Source organism: Oncorhynchus kisutch, linkage group LG8 (assembly GCF_002021735.2).
Source record: "Oncorhynchus kisutch isolate 150728-3 linkage group LG8, Okis_V2, whole genome shotgun sequence".
In the NCBI taxonomy this organism is placed as follows: Eukaryota; Metazoa; Chordata; class Actinopteri; order Salmoniformes; family Salmonidae; genus Oncorhynchus; species Oncorhynchus kisutch.
In genome coordinates this window covers 43,655,457-43,673,707 of record NC_034181.2, presented here as the reverse complement: position 1 = coordinate 43,673,707, position 18,251 = coordinate 43,655,457, and the positions used below count along the sequence as shown (strand labels likewise).

Sequence of the window (18,251 nt, the reverse complement as noted above, 5' to 3'; positions counted from 1 at the left end):
TGGTCACTCATAACACTGACCTAAAAAAACACTAACAGGGAATATTACATAAATGATTAACTTTTCTCTTTGAAGATTGAAGTTTTTTTTTTTTTTACATAAATCAGTATTTCATTGTAGAATAACAATAACACCTTTTCACTTTATTGACTGTACTAAAGTATATGTAGCATGAATTAATCAGAAAACACCAATTTGCTTCAATAGCCTTTTTTTCTATATCTTTGCATATAGTAATTTACTTGTGAAAACTAAAAAGTTGAAACAAAACGAATTCCTGAAACTCCAGGGTTTTTGCCTGATTGAATCCAGCTTCATCCACAAAGATGAACGTAATGCAGTTTGTCTGGCTTCCTTCTCCATTAGTCTCTAAAATATAGTAAATCCACAGTTTTATAGTACTTTACATTATGCATAGCTGTGTATGTACCCTGTTTGGTTATTGAACAGACATCGTACCTCGACATATTGATACCGGATCTCTTTTACACGTTCTACGTTTCTCTTAAAGGGAACAGTGTACAACTGCTTCATCCTTATTTGTGTTTCTCTAGGACTCTGGAAATTGTCGTTGTGCTGACCGTATTCACATTCACAAAAGTGATATTGTCTGCCAGCACTCTGTCCCGAATTTCCCGCAGTTTTATTGCATTGTTGCCAATTACCATGTCAACAATGGCAATTTCCTGCGCATCTGATAATATTCTGCCTCACCATCCTGTGGGAGCAACCTTTGGATCCTACTGAAAATCACAAAACAATAAATATATTTCAAAATGTCAGTACATGTAAAAATGTGAACATCCTGTATTGTACTGTAATGAATAGTTAAATTATCATTGACGGATGCACATCTCACCTGTTGTTTTGCCGGAGAATTCGTACTATTGATGCTACTGTTGAACGCTGCAGATTTGGTTGCACCCTTAAACCGGTCTCTCTCAAAGAGAGACCATGGTTTACAACATGGCCAATAATTGTGGCCACTTTTCTATATGTTTCAATCTGGTTACTGCAGAAATGCATGACATTTGCCATCACTGTTTTGTATGTGTTTTTAAAAGTTTTGTAAACCGTGTGTTAGCATTTGAAAACATGTGCTGCAATCTATGTATATAGCTTTGCAGGTAGTGGAGTATGAATGAGAAAAGAGTTCATGGATTTCAGAGAATGTGGTCGTTGAATGTATTTTGTGTGAAAGCAATGACAAATTATTCACCATTTGGTCCACATACACTTCTGTTTCGCTGATTGTGTGAAGAGTTTTGACCAATGCATGTTAGCAATTGAAAACAATTAACTTCATATAAGATCATGTGATATTCATGTTGCTTTTCCATCTAAAATGCCAAAGAATATTTCAGTTATTCTTCCTTTTGTTAAACTGTTCCATGAAATTCATACAGAGCTTCTAAAAAGTTTATTCTGAGACGCTCCTTACTATCTGAGGGCTTTTATGATAATCCACTATGCTGATCTTAACCCTGCTGTGCACCGTATGCTAATAGTAAGTGAATTAAATATCATTAGCCAGCTCCTTGGGGGAAGAGTGCTTATGGAAGTACACTAACCAGAGCTAAGCTAAGATAGGAACTTGCTACAGGGATGGACAGATCTCCACTAACTAACTACCCTGATTCATAACTATTTACAAGTTAGAAAAATGTGTAGAATGCCTATTGAGGCTTTTTTTTATAGATGAGGACTCTGAAAAGGTTATCTAATGGAAGATTCACTACTATCGCCTTGGCTCAATTACAGATCACTCACTAAGAAAAAGGATAACATGAGTTTAATTCTTTCATTCATATTTGCACGATCAAATGTTGTTGACTTATTTAGATTTTTGGCGGCAGTTTCGAGTTGTCGTTCAATGACAAAGAATGAAAATGTTAGGTGAAATTTGCTGTTGCAAGGGAGAACAGCAGACGTCTCTGATTGGTTCAATGAAAAGAAAGAGAGGCACTAAAAGTGATGATCTAAGCTTGCAAAAAAGGGGTAAAAAGAGAACTTAACAAAAAAAGAGACAATTTGAGATCAGTCAACCTAAGAGTGCTGACTAGGCATGATCAATCAATCAATGCAGCAGGAGTCACAGCCGTCAATGAGGAAGGAGAAGGGTGGGATAAGGTCTTGAAATCTACATGGTTCTGTGTGTGTGTCTTGTTGCACCACATGATATGTTACCTTGAATGGGAGTTGGTGTTACTGCACTGTGTGTGTAGTGGGGGGGGGGGGGGGGGGGGGGGGGGGGTTGAAAGAGTAAGAAAGTGGTTGAAAGGATACATGACATGTCATAGGATTTTACTGCTGATAGGTAGAACACACACACACACACGAGGGGAACACAAGATACTAAGTGTAGAAATATCCCACCTGCTGAAGTCGTCTCCTCCTCACCATCTGCTGCTGTAGAGATAGAGGGGGGGGGGGAAGGGAGAAAGGAAAGAAAGAGATATAATTAGAAAGGATTTAATGGTATAACTCAATCATGAACACTGAATGTTTTGCATTTGCAATAAACTCAATCGGATGAGTGACAAACACTCAGTAACAGTGCCTTGCAAAAGTATTCATCCCCCTTGGCGATTTTCCTGTAATGGACATACACAAAATAGTCCAAATAGGTGAAGTGTAACAAAAAAAATTACTTGTCTCAATTAATATGCATGCATACGTATTTAACCCCTTTGCTATGAAGCCCCTAAATAAGATCTTGATCAACCAATTACCTTCAGAAGTCACATAATTAGTTAAATAAAGTCGACCTGTGTGCAATCTAAGTGTGACATGATCTCAGTATATATATACCTGTTCTGAAAGGCCCCAGAGTCTGCAATACCAATAAGCAAGGGGCACCACCAAGCAAGCGGCACCATGAAGCTCAAGGATCTTCTCAAACAGGTCAGGGTTGGGTTATAAAAAACAATATACGAAACTTTGAAAATCCCATGGAGCACCATTAAATCCATTATAAAAAAATGTTAAGAATATGGCACCACAACAAACCTGCCAAAAGAGGGCTACCCACCGAAACTTACGGACCAGGCAAGGACGACATTAATCAAAGAGGCAACAAAGAGATCAAAGATAACCCTGATGGATCTCCAAAGATCCACAGCGGAGATTGGACCACTTTAAGCCGTACACTCCACAGTGCTGGGCTTTACGGTAGAGTGGCCAGAAAAAAGCCATTGCTTAAAGAAAAAAATAAGCAAACACGTTTGATGTTTGCCAAAAGGCATGTGGGAGACTCCCCAAACTTATGGAAGAAGGTAATATGATCAGATGAGACTCAAATGTAGCTTTTTGGCCATCAAGGAAAACGTTATGTCTGGTGCAAACCCAACACTTCTCATTATCCATAGAATACCATCCCCAAAGTGAAGCATGGTGGTGACAGCATGATGTTGTGGGGATGTTTTTCATCGGCGGGGATTGGGAAACTGTTCAGATTTGAAGGAATGAAGGAAGGCAGGGATACAGGGAAATTCTTGAGGGAAACCTGTTTCAGTCTTCCAGAGATTTGACTGGGACAGAGGTTCTCCTTCCAGCAGGACAATGACCCTAAGCATACTGCTAAAGCAACACTTGGGTAGTTTAAGGGGAAATATTTTAATGTCTTGGAATGGCCTAGTCAAAGCCCAGACGCCAATCCAATTGAGAATCTGTGGTATGACTTAAATATTGCTGTACACCAGCGGAACCCATCCAACTTGAAGGAGCTGGAGTAGTTTTGCTTTGAAGAATGGGCAAAAATCCCAGTGGCTAGATGTGCCAAGCTTATAGAGACATACCCTAAGAGACTTGCAGCTGTATTTGTTGCAAAATATGGCTCTACAAAGTATTGATTGGGGGGGGGGGTGAATAGTTATGCAAGCTCAAGTTTTCAGTTTTTTTGTCTTATTTCTTGTTTGTTTCACAATAAAAAATATTTAGCATCTTAAAAGTGGTAGGCATGCTGTTTAAATCAAATGATACAAAACTCCAGAAAAATATATTTTAATTCCAAGCTGTAAGGCAACTAAATAGGAAAAATTCCAAGGGGGGTGAATACTATCACAAGTCACTGTATGCCCTCGCAATGGCCGGTGAGTGAATGTGAGTTTGCATGACCGGCCGGCCGTTGCCCGCTGATCAGCAAAAGGCTCATTATATACTTAACAAAAATAGAAACGCAATGTGTGAAGTGTTGGTTTCATAAGCTCAATATAAAAGAACCCAGAAATGTTCCATATAAACCAAAAGCTTATTTCTTTCAAATTCTGTGCACGAAGTAGTTCACATTCCTGTTAGAGTATTTCTTATTTGCCAAAATAATCCATCCACCTGACAGGTGTGGCATATCAAAAAGCTGATTAAACAGCATGATCATTACACATGGGCATCTTGTGCTAGGGACAATAAAAGACTGAAATGGGCAGTTTTGTCATGCAACACAATGCCACAGATGTCTCAAGTTTTGAAGGAGTGTACAATTGACATGCTAACTGCAGGAATATCCACCAGAGCTGTTGCTAGATCATTTAATCCATCTCCAACATTGTTTTGGAGAATTTGGCAGTACGTCCAACCGGCCTCACAACTGCAGACCAGGTGTAACCATGCCAGTCCAGGACCTCCACATCCATCTTTGTCACCTGCGGGATCATCTGAGACCAGTCATCCAGACAGCTAATGAAACTGTGGGTTTGCACAACCGAAAAAGGACAATATACCTTTATATTATTGAAGGAGATTCACGTCATATACTGTAGGCCTACCGTAGGCAACATGAGTCTCACTAGTTTTGTGTAATGTGCTGTTAAAAGTGGTGGAAGGTCTTATTTATTGCAATTGGGTTTGAAGTAATAGTCTACAACTATTTTAGCACTGTTTTGCGCTGCTCTGAGACAAGCATGGGGACTGTTCTTGATAAATCAATGACATTTTTATTTTCACTGAATTGAACCCTGGTCTCCTGCGTGCCCACTCAACACAGGGATTCTTTAGCTAAATAGCCCAGCACAGTACTCCCGACCGTCATACAGCCTGGAATCAAACCAGGGTCTGTAGTGTCACCTTTAGCGCTGAGCCAAGCATTCCAGGTAAAGCTGGTTAAGAGAATGCCAAGAGTCCAAAGGGTGGCTACTTTGACGCATCCAAAAAAGAAAATATATTTGAATCTGTTTAACAATTTGTTGGTTACTACATTATTCCATATGTGTAATTTCATAGTTTTGATGTATTCACTACCATTCCACTATGTAGAAAATAAAGAGGTGGTGTGTCCAAACATTTGACTGGTACTGTATAAAACACATTTCTTTTGTGTGTCAATTTTGGAAAAAAACACCCAACTAAAAAGTGGTTCCTATCTGGTCTTTGCCTGAATTGCCAGATGGCCAATCTGGGTGTATTGAATGCATTTTCTGTGGTGTTATTGATGTAAACATTATATTGCAATCTAAGGAGAGTATGTCTGTATTTCTCAGGTGTTGAGGGCCTGTCTAATAATAAGGAGAGGACTCCCGAATTATCATACAATTTTATGTGATCAGAAATACAGTGTAGACATTGTTAATGTTGTAAATGACTATTGTAGCTCGAAAATTGACAACCATCATTTGACGATCATGAACGATCATGAAATACGTAGCGCACATAGCCACTCACACAAAACAATATCCCACATCGCAGGAGGGAAAAGGACACACTAAGTATGATACCCAGCATCCTCCAATTGGGAACTATACACACACACCAACATAGAAATATAATAGAACCCCCCCCCCCCCCCAAAGGCCCCGAGGGCTCTCTATGGTCAGGGCGTGACAGTACCCCCCCCCCCCCCCAAAGGTGCGGACTCCGACCGCAAAACCTGAAACGGGGAGGGTTAGGGTGGGCAACTAGCGTCGGTGGCGGCTCGGTGCGGGACGAAGCACCTGCTCAGACTGCGGATCCGGCCATGAAGCCGGGATGAACGCCGTGCCTGGACTGGGCATCGGCACAGTGGAAGGCTCCGGCCGTGGCTCCAGCAGTGGCACCGGCGCAGGAAGCTCTGGGCCGTGACAGCGTTGCTGGAGGCTCTGGACCGTGGACCGTCGCTGGAAACTCCGGACCGTGAATCGTCGCTGGAAGCTCCGGACCGTGAAACGTCGCTGGAGGTTCCGGGCTGTAGACCGTCGCTGGAGACTCCGGACTGTACACATGCACTGGTGGACGTGTGAGAGCACCTGGCACAGGACGTACCGGGCTGGGGAGGCGCACTGGAGGCCTGGTGCGTGGAGCCGGCACAGGTTGCACCGGACTGACGACATGCACCTCATAACTCCTGCGCTGCAGCATACTCCCAGCCAACATCTCTCTCCGATATCCCTCCTCAAACTACTCCATCGACTTCCAGACGGTCTCTGGCTCTCTCCTCGGCTCGGCCGACCTCCCCTTTGCCCTTGTGCTGTTAATGGCCGTGGACCCCGGCATCGTCGCTGTCCTCCTTTACTCCTCGACGACTCCCGCCAAGGAAGGGTCTCGCATCCACCTAGTATCTCTTCCCATGACCAACTCCTTCACCTCCTGGGCAGGCTGCTTGGTCCTGCCTTGGTGGGATATTCTGTCACGACCGTAGTATTAATAATTGGACCAAGGCGCAGAGTGAGTATAGTTCCACATTTTAATGACAGTGAGACTTCCAAAACAACACAGACATCACGATCGTGAAACACATAAGCAATCATACAAAACAATATCCCACATCGCAGGTTGGAAAAAGGACATACTAAGTATGATCCCGAATTAGAGGTAACAATCACCAGCTGCCTCCAATTGGGAACCATACACACATACCAACATAGAAATATAATACCTAAAAACCCCCCTAGTCACGCCCTGACCTAAAACACCATAGAGAACCCCCGAGGGCTCTCTATGGTCAGGGCGTGACACTGGTTTTTAATGGAATATCTACATAGGCATAGAGGCCCATTATAAGCAACCATCACTCCTGTGTTAGCTAATTCAAGTTTATAATTTTAAAAGGCTAATTGATCATTAGAAAACACTTTTGCAATTATGTTTGCACAGCTGAAAACTGCTGTCCTGATTAAAGAAGCAATTACACTGGCCTTCTTCAGACTAGTTGAGTATCTGGAGCATCAGCATTTGTGGGATAGATTACAGGCTCATAATGGCCAAAAACAAAGAACTTTCTCCTGAAACTCGTCAGTCTATTCTTGTTCTGAGAAATGAAGGCTATTCCATGTGAGGAATTGCCAAGAAACTGAAGATCTTGTGCAATGCTGTGTACTACTCCCTTCACAGAACAGCGCAAACTGGCTCTAACCAGAATAGAAAGAGGAGTGGGAGGCCCCAATGCACAACTGAGCAAGAGGACAAGTACATTAGTGTCTAGTTTGAAAAACAGATGCCTCACAAGTCCTCAACTGGCAGCTTCATTAAAGCGTTAGTATAGAGACAAAGTAGAATCTCAATTCAACGGCTCTGACACAAGAGGTATGTGGCAGGGTCTACAGTCAATCACGGATTACAAAAAGAAAACCAGCACCGTCACGGACCAGGATGTCTTGCTCCCAGGCAGACTAAATAACTTTTTGGCCCGCTTTGAGGACAATACAGTGCCACTGACACTGCCCGCATCTAAAACATGCAGACTCTCCTTCACTGCAGCCGACGTGAGGAAAACATTTAAACGTGTCAACCCTCGCAAGGCTGCAGGCCCAGACGGCATCCCCAGCCGCGCCCTCAGAGCATGCGCAGACCAGCTGGCTGGTGTGTTTACGGACATATTCAATCAATCCCTATCCCAGTCTGTTGTTCCCACATGCTTCAAGAGGGCCACAATTGTTCCTGTTCCCAAGAAAGCTAAGGTAACTGAGCTAAACGACTACCGCCCCGTAGCACTCACTTCCGTCATCATGAAGTGCTTTGAGAGACTAGTCAAGGACCATATCACCTCCATCCTACCTGACACCCTAGACCCACTCCAATTTGCTTACCGCCCAAATAGGTCCACACTCTCAACCACACTGCACACTGCCCTAACCCATCTGGACAAGAGGAATACCTATGTGAGAATGCTGTTCATCGACTACAGCTCGGCATTTAACACCATAGTGCCCTCCAAGCTCGTCATCAAGCTCGAGACCCTGGGTCTCGACCCCGCCCTGTGCAACTGGGTACTGGACTTTCTGACGGGCCGCCCCCAGGTGGTGAGGGTAGGCAACAATATCTCCACCCCGCTGATCCTCAACACTGGGGCCCCACAAGGGTGCGTTCTGAGCCCTCTCCTGTACTCCCTGTTCACCCACGACTGCGTGGCCACGCAAGCCTCCAACTCAATTATCAAGTTTGCGGACGACACAACAGTGGTAGGCTTGATTACCAACAACGACGAGACGGCCTACAGGGAGGAGGTGGGGGCCATCGGAGTGTGGTGTCAGGAAAATAACCTCACACTCAACGTCAACAAAACTAAGGAGATGATTGTGGACTTCAGGAAACAGCAGAGGGAACACCCCCCTATCCACATCGATGGAACAGTAGTGGAGAGGGTAGTAATTTTTATGTTCTTCGGCGTACACATCACAGACAAACTGAATTGGTCCACCCACACAGACAGCATAGTGAAGAAGGCGCAGCAGCACCTCTTCAACCTCAGGAGGCTGAAGAAATTCGGCTTGTCACCGAAAGCACTCACAAACTTCTACAGATGCACAATCGAGAGCATCCTGTCGGCTGTATCACCGCCTGGTATGGCAACTGCCCACAACCGTAAGGCTCTCCAGAGGGTAGTGAGGTCTGCACAACGCATCACCGGGGGCAAACTACCTGCCCTCCAGGACACCTACACCACCCGATGTCACAGGAAGGCCATAAAGATCATCAAGGACAGCAACCACCCGAGCCACTGCCTGTTCACCCCGCTATCATCCAGAAGGCGAGGTCAGTACAGGTGCATCAAAGCTGGGACCGAGAGACTGAAAAACAGCTTCTATCTCAAGGCCATCAGATTGTTAAACAGTCACCACTAACATTGAGTGGCTGCTGCCAACACACTGACTCAACTCCAGCCACTTTAATAATGGGAATTGATGGGAATTGATGTAAAATATATCACTAGCCACTTTAAACAATGCTACCTAATATAATGTTTACATACCCTACATTATTCATCTCATATGTATACGTATATACTGTACTCTATATCATCTACTGCATCCTTATGTAATACATGTATCACTAGCCACTTTAACTATGCCACTTTGTTTACATACTCATCTCATATGTATATACTGCACTCAATACCATCTACTGTATCTTGCCTATGCCGCTCTGTACCATCACTCATTCATATATCTTTATGTACATATTCTTTATCCCCTTACACTTGTGTCTATAAGGTAGTAGTTTTGGAATTGTTAGCTAGATTACTTGTTGGTTATTACTGCATTGTCGGAAATGGAAGCACAAGCATTTCGCTACACTCGCACTAACATCTGCTAACCATGTGTATGTGACAAATACAATTTGATTTGATTTGATTTAAATAGGTCACCAGTCTAACACCAGTCTCAACGTCAACAGTGAAGGGGCGACTCCGGGATGCTGGCCTTCTACACCTTAATGATGCAGTGAATTAACTGAGAGACAAAGCACGCAGGGCATTCTACGCCATTAAAAAACACTTCAAATTGAAATACCTAATTTGTCTAAAACTGCATGCAGAGTTCTGTAAGATTCTCCAATGTCAGGAGGAAATCTATAAACAATGCTTGCAGCGCAGAGTTGGGCAAATAGCCACAGAAAAAAAATATCACTTACGATTTGGAAACATCTAAAATAGTGACCACCTCTCATATTATTACCAAGCCCTGCAATACCAAGAGCTAAGCAAAGAAAATAATCCCCTCATCCAGCTCATCCTGGGATTGAGTTCACAAACCTGTTTTACTAACACACTGAAGCCTCAGGACCAGAACATCCGATCAATCAGATCAAAACAAATTACTACACAGTCAAAACAGAATAACATTACTTATTGGGAAACACAAGCACAATACAAAATGCAGTGCTATCTGGCCCTAAATTGACAGTACACCGTGGCAAACAATTTGACCATGGATACTGATCAAAACTACAGACAAACCATGACAAAGTACATCCTTGCCATTGAGAAGGGTATGCTTATTCCTATAAGCACATGCTTATTGTTAAGCTTTGGCGATATGTACAGTGCTATGTTATGCCAATAAAGAAAATTGGGGAGAGGGAGAATAATCAGGGCTATGCTGACATCAGTATTCAACGTTGTGATGATGTCGCAACATTTCCCTCCATTCCCCACATTTCAGCTACAAACATTGTTTCCGGGGCCTAAGCAGTCACTTATGTTGCTTATGCCGTGGGCTGGCCCTGCAATAAGTTTTTTTTTTTATTGTTTACCAGAAACACTAATGTTTATGCAAATTATGTCTTTGTTTTGATGAACATATTAATTGTTGGCCATTTTTATGTCAAGTGAGCAATAGCTTTGCCTGTGAAGTATTATCAGTCTGTTCATTGAAAAGTTAGGCGGTGTATTATCGACGACATGTTGTGAATGGTTTATGCCAGGATAGGACAGGTCCTTTCATCCACATGCCCACTCTCCTTATTCATTGGGAGCTATTAGGCTAGCTCTATAGTTGCTATCTCTGACAGATACACTCAGTTGTGTGAGTGTATTCTACTGCTAGGCCTACCGTCAATTGTATAGACATTTTGCCTTTGTACTCGAGTCGAGTGAGTAGGCTATAGTATTGAACAAATAACTCATTGGTTTTCAACCAAGTTAAGCATTTTGTCATCTATTCTTCATAATTTTGCAATTTGTATACAGTATATCTCTGTATCTAGTCTCTTTATCGCTGTCTCCATTGTAAATAACATTTCATTCCAACCCAGGTGCATGACATCAGAGACAGATTGGACATGTTCAGCCATTCTTGGAGGACAAAATTAATGGCAAATCAAGACACTTCATGTGTTTTAAAAGCCTGTTGAGCATTTCAGGGAAAACTCATAGCTCCTCTAACATGTATCATTTGGACAGTGTCATAGTGCGCTTAACGTATTATGACAGCTCATCTGTCAGCTGACAGTTGCCATAAAACAGACCTATATGAATGACCATCCATGAAAACCTATGAAAGGCCCCGAAGTAATCATTTCACTGTTGGTCTACACCATACACAAACATACAGTACGTGCACCCACGCCCAGACAGAAATGTACTATTCCAATGATATATTGTCCAGGTCAATTTCAACTCTTATGTGAAATGTGTGTTCCAAAGATGACAGGAAGCCCAAGGTTATCTTTGGCTGCAACTAGCCAACCAACACTGAGGAATTGTCCTGGACAGCAAACACAAAAACATGGCCAGGGGTCCAGACATACACTTAGGTCGGAGTCATTACAACCCCTTTTTTTCAACCACTCCACAAATGTCTTGTTAACAAACTATAGTTTTGGCAAGTCGGTTAGGACATCTACTTCAGGCATGACACAAGTAATCTTTCCAACAATTGTTTACAGACAGATTATTTAACTTATAATTCACTGTATCACAATTCCAGTGGGTCAGAAGTTTGCATACACTAACTGTACTGTACTTTTAAACAGTTTGGAAAATTCCAGAAAATGATGTCATGGCTAAAAGCTTCTGATAGGCTAAATGACATAATTTGAGTTAATTAGAGATGTACCTGTGGATGAATTTCAAGGCCTACCTTCAAACTCAGTGCCTCTTTGCTTGGCATCATGGGAAAATCAAAAGAAATCAGCTAAGACCTCAGACTTTTTTTTGTAGACTTCCACAAACATTTCCAAACACCTGAAGGTACCACGTTCACCTGTACAAACAATGGTATGCAAGTATAAACACCATGGGACCACGAAGCCGTCATACCGCTTAGGAAGGAGAAGTTTTCTGTCTCCTAGGGATTAACGTACTTTGGTGCGAAAAGTGCAAATCAATCCCAGAACAACAGCAAAGGACCTTGTGAAGATGCTGGAGGAAACAGGTACAAAAGTATCTATATAACCTGAAAGGCTGCTCAGCAAGGAAGAAGCCACTGCTCCAAAACCGCTATAAAAAAGCCAGACTACGGTTTGCAACTGCACATGGGGACAAAGATCATACTTTTTGGAGAAATGTCCTCTGGTCTGATGAAACAAAAATAGAACTGTTTGGCCATAATGACCATCATTATGTTTGGAGGAAAAAGGGGGAGGCTTGCAAGCCAAATAACACATCCCAACTGTGAAGCACGGGGGTAGCAGCATCATGTTGTGGTTGTGCTTTGCTGCAGGAGGGACTGGTGCACTTCACAAAATAGATGGCTTCATGAGGTAGGAAAATGATGTGGATAAATTGAAGCAATATCTCAAGAGATCAGTCAGGAAGTTAAAGCTTGATCGCAAATGAGTCTTCCAAATGGACAATGACCCCAAGCATACTTCTAAAGTTGTGAAAAATGGCTTAAGGACAACAAAGTCAAGGTATTGGAGTGGCCATCACAAAGCCCTGACCTCATCCTATAGAACGTTTGTGGGCAGAATTGAACAAGCCTGTGCAAGCAAGGAGGCCTACAAACCTGACTCAGTTACACCAACTCTGTCAGGAACTTGTCAGAAGCTTGTGGAAGGAAGGCTACCTGAAACGTTTCAGCCAAGCTAAACAATTGAAAGACAATGCTACCAAACACTAAGTATATTGAGTATATGTAAACTTCTGAAATCAATCATTCTCTTTACTATTATTCTGACATTTCACATTCTTAAAATAAAGTGGTGATCCTAACTGACCTAAAACAGGAAAAAAAATCAGATTAAATGTCAGGAAATGTGAAAAACTGAGTTTAAATGTATTTGGCTAAGGTGTATGTAACCTTCCGACTTAAACTGTATGTCTGTGTGTGCATTTTTGAGTGTATGAGTACATCTATGTATGATCATTCATACAGTATGCTGTTTTTGGAGCTAGTTGGATGAGGATGAATTATTCTCTGTAATGTTATTTTATTGTGGCTTTCCAAGAAAAACATATTGTTGACCTTGCTCAGCTCAATACAATTTGTACTGGGGGCATAACAAACATCCATTACTACAGCCCTATACATTTAAATAGGAGAACTAACAAATGCTCAAATGAACTATTGTTCTTGTTTTATTTTCCCAGTGCCTCCAAACATTTCTGTATATTGTTGATAAATACTATGTTTTTTGTTACGTTGTTTGGTAAAAATGGCTTACAGCAAGACATTTCACACCACACATTTCTATGAAATAAGACTTGCTTAAGAGTTTAGTTGTCGTTTCCCTAGCATCACAATATAAATAAACTCAAGCAATGCTGACAACATTATACAACTACTCAAAGGCTTGACCATAGTGGGAAAAGCTCCAACCTCACTTTCCTTACAATTTGCAAACGCTTAAGAGAAAATAACATGACTATTGCATTATCAGTCATACAACTTGCAATTATTGTATCCTGTCAACATCTTCACCCTCTAAACGTTTACAAATTGCACAGTTTTCTAATTTAATGGATGTGGTGAGATTTGCCTCTTCCACTACAATTGTTGTCTAGGGCTTATTCTGTGACAAGTTGGCCAGTAACTTCAAAGTGCAGTTATATTGCTTGTGTGTCTGTGTCTATATAGATTTTCTTTTCAAATAAGCAAGGAAGGAGTGGCGACCCAGCCTATTTTATTGTGGCACGTGTCAGTAAGCCATATCAGATGTTGCCTGCTTTGAAAGTGTTGTTGAGGAGTTGCTGAACAACTGCAAATTGAACAAGTACTGACAGATGTAATAGTGACATAGGAGTACTCAGAAATTAGATGGATGGATACTGCCTTTCTGTACAGAATGGTATTCAGGACAGAGAAGCTCAAAAATGTAATCAGATTCAATGTGAGTGTAGATCCACATATAGCATGTTTGCTTACTGATAAATACAATATGTTCAACACAGTCAAATCCCAAACAGTAGCAGTGCATTAATGACATGTTAGAGGCTTAAGAAGTTGCCAGATAAAAATCGAAAGTGTCAAGACTGATCAAACTGCAATAATCATAGGTCAGTAATAAAGCAAACCGATGTTCCAGATAATCTCTGAAAAACAAATCCTATGAAAATACAGTTCTTTAGCAACCATTTTAAGATACTTCACCACCCCAAACTATTTTCTCCTCCCGCTGAACATATTATGTGTGCTTTGGCGTCCTGCAGTACAGTTGTTTTCGCTGTACCAGACATTCTGGTCAATTTCTCCTATAAAAACACAACAGTCTATGTCAGAGTGATTTAAGGCTGCGTGATCTGAGACATCTGGCTGTGCCTCGCTCCAGATCAGACTCCCTTCAACTGCAAACTCATGGGTCTATTGTGCTTTTCTTTGCATTGTATTTTGTTTCTCACTTCCTTTCAACCACTGTGCTATCATTACATGTGCTGGGTTATGGAAATATAATGAACAACATGCAAAAGAACTGCATATTAGACCTTTTCGGAACCCTTTTTTCTAAGAGTGTGAACTTCAGTTTGGATACAGCTTAGTGAATATGTTTTCAGTGGATTTCTTCCCAACTGATCTGTTCTCGTGCCAATTGTTGCATATGTTTTCTGAGGCATATGAATACAGTTGAAGTCAGAAGTTTACATACACATAGTCTTAAGTCTTAAAACTCGTTTTTCAACCACTCCACAAATATCTTGTTAAAAAACTATAGTTTAGGCAAGTCGGTTAGGACATCTACTTTGTGCATGACATAAGTAATTTTTAAAACAATTGTTTACAGACAGATTATTTTACTGTATCACATTTCCATTGGGTCAGAAGTTTACATACACTAAGTTGACTGTGCCTTTAAACAGCTTGGACAATTCCAGAGAATGATGTCATGGCTAGAAGCTTCTGATAGGCTAATTGACATCACTTGAGTCATTTGGAGGTGTACCTGTGGATGTATTTCAAGGCATACCTTCATACTCAGTGCCTCTTTGCTTGACATCATAGGAAAATCAAAAGAAATTAGCCTAGACCTCCACAAGTCTGGTTCATCCTTGGGAGCAATTTCCAAATGCGTGAAGGTACCACGTTCATCTGTACAAACAATAGTGCGCAAGTATAAACACCATGGGACCACGCAGCCGTCATACCGCTCTGGAAGTAGACGCGTTCGGTCTCCTAAAGATGAACGTACTTTGGTGCGAAAAGTGCAAATCAATCCCAGGACAACAGCAAGGACCTTGTGAAGATGCTGGAGGAAACAGGTACAAAAGTATCTATATCCACAGTAAAACGAGTACTATATCGACATAACCTGAAAGGCCGCTCAGCAAGGAAGAAGCCACCGCCATAAAATAGCCAGACTACGGTTTGCAACTGCACATGGGGACAAAGATCGTACTTTTTGGAGAAATGTCCTCTGGTCTGATGAAACAAAAACAGAACTGTTTGGCCATAATGACCATCGTTATGTTTAGAAGAAAAAGGGGAGGCTTGCAAGCCAAAAAACACCATCCCAACTGTGAAGCACGGGGGTGGCAGCATCATGTTGTGGGGGTGCTTTGCTGCAGAAGGGGCTGGTGTACTTCACAAAATAGATGGCTTCATGAGGTAGGAAAATGATGTGGATAAATTGAAGCGACATCTGAAGACATTAGTCAGTCAACTTCTGACTTCAACTGTCCATTGTTTGAAAATGTTTGGCCAATTGCAACCACTGGTGTCCACTAGATTATCACAAGCTGAAATCTTATTAAACCATCAATGTGGGCTCAAATCACCTGCACAACTGATCTAAATTGCAACCATCATCCACCACCATTTTACGCCTTCATAGTGTTGATGTTTTAGTCCTGATTGCAACCAAACATTTTCAAGACGATTTCGCCCTCTGCTGGGTATTATTATAGGAACATTTTAATTTTGCTTCTTGAGCAGACTTAGGATAATATAACAATCATTCTGTACAACTTAAATAAAATCTTTAACAATTTCCTCGTTTACCACAGCAAATCTACTATGTCAATGAGCCATACCCTGAACACTTTATGAATGGAAGAAATCATGGTGTAGGATAATTTTGTTTCCAATTTATGTAATTCATTAATGATTTACATTTTCTTATGAAGAGTGTAAATGGAATTATTCCTGAACTGTTGGCTACATGTGAAATTAAATTGTAATTGTGTTGTTTTTTAAATTAAATTATATTGTATTCTAATAAAAGTGATTTATGTAACTTTGCTCTATTCTTCTCTGAGCAAGCACTTTGTAGCCTATAGGATCATTTGATTGAGACCACACTAAATAGCCAATAGGGGCACTTGATATTTGTGCCCAACGGAGAATCAGAAATGAAGGGCAGCATTGGGCACACATCAATATGTAGCCTTATAAGCAAATCATTCTAAAACACACATATATATATATACACATATATATATATATATATATATATATACACATATATATATATCTATATACATATATATAAAATAAAGAGAACACTTAAACAACACAATGTAACTCCAAGTCAATCACACTTCTGTGAAATCAAACTGTCCACTTAGGAAGCAACACTGATGTTGTGCAAATGGAATAGACAACAGGTGGAAATTATAGGCAATTAGCAAGACACCCCCAATAAAGGAGTGGTTCTGTAGGTGGTGACCAGAGACCACTTCTCAGTTCCTATGCTTCCTGGCTGATGTTTTGGTCACTTTTGAATGCTGGTGGTGCTTTCACTCTAGTGGTAGCATGAGGCGGAGTCTACAACCCACACAAGTGGCTCAGGTAGTGCAGCTCATCCAGGATGGAACATCAACGCGAGCTGTGGCAAGAAGGTTTGCTGTGTCTGTCAGCGTAGTGTCCAGAGCATGGAGGCGCTACCAGGAGACAGGCCAGTACATCAGGAGACGTTGAGGAGGCCGTAGGAGGGCAACAACCCAGCAGCATGACCGCTACCTCTGCCTTTGTGCAAGGAGGAGCAGGAGGAACACTGCCAGAGCCCTGCAAAATGACCTCCAGCAGGCCACAAATGTGCATGTGTCTGCTCAAACGGTCAGAAACAGACTCCATGAGGGTGGTATGAGGGCCCGACGTCCACAGGTGGGGGTTGTGCTAACAGCCCAACACCGTGCAGGACGTTTGGTATTTGCCAGAGAACACCAAGATTGGCAAATTCGCCACTGGCGCCCTGTGCTCTTCACAGATGAAAGCAGGTTCACACTGAGCACGTGACAGACGTGACCGAGTCTGGAGACGCCGTGGAGAACATTCTGCTGCCAGCAACATCCTCCAGCATGACCGGTTTGGCGGTGGGTCAGTCATGGTGTGGGGTGGCATTTCTTTGGGGGGCCGCACAGCCCTCCATGTCCTCGCCAGAGGTAGCCTGACTGCCATTAGGTACCGAGATGAGATCCTCATTCCCCTTGTGAGACCATATGCTGGTGCGGTTGGCCCTGGATTCCTCCTAATGCAAGACAATGCTAGACCTCATGTGGCTGGAGTGTGTCAGCAGTTCCTGCAAGAGGAAGGCATTGATGCTATGGACTGGCCCGCCCGTTCCCCAGACCTGAATCCAATTGAGCACATCTGGGACATCATGTTTCACTCCATCCACCAACGCCACGTTGCACCACAGACTGTCCAGGTGTTGGCTCCTCATCAGGAGCATGCCCAGGAGTTGTAGTGGAGGCCACACACACTACTGAGCCATATTTTGACTTGTTTTAAGGACATTACATCAAAGTTGGATCAGCCTGTAGTGTGGTTTTACACTTTTGAGTGTGACTCCAAATCCAGACCTCCATGGGTTGATACATTTGATTCATTGTCATTCCATTGATCATTTGTGTGATTTTGTTGTCAGCACATTCAACTATGTAAAGAAAACAGTAAGAATATTTCATTCATTCACATCTAGGATGTGTTATTTTAGTGTTCCCTTTATTTTTTTGAGCAAGGTATATATAGAAATATCATCAATTACAAATGACATGACCGTTCCCTGGACTGGATTTTGAAAATACTAAGCTCTCCCGTTGTCATGGTTTTCTTCCATCGAAGTAGAGGAGGACCAAAATGCAGTGTGGTTAGAGTTCATGGTATTTAATATGAGAAACTCAACATGAACACAATTACAAAAACAACAAACGTGGCAAAACCCAAAACAGACCTATCTGGTGCAGAGAA

The 18,251-nt window shown here is 42.0% G+C and overlaps 1 protein-coding gene across 3 annotated transcripts in view; it reads right to left on the bottom strand.

Moving 5' to 3' along the window:
- The window catches only part of edil3a (EGF-like repeats and discoidin I-like domains 3a), a 262,777-nt gene that overhangs the window by 172,758 nt on the left and 71,768 nt on the right, over positions 1 to 18,251 (bottom strand). For 2 of the 3 annotated variants that reach the window (XM_020488703.2, XM_020488705.2), the window contains one exon: positions 2,377 to 2,409. In XM_020488703.2, the coding sequence (XP_020344292.1) occupies positions 2,377 to 2,409 (33 nt within the window). The remainder of the gene's footprint in view (positions 1 to 2,376; positions 2,410 to 18,251) is intronic. The other variant, XM_020488704.2, reaches the window with a different exon arrangement.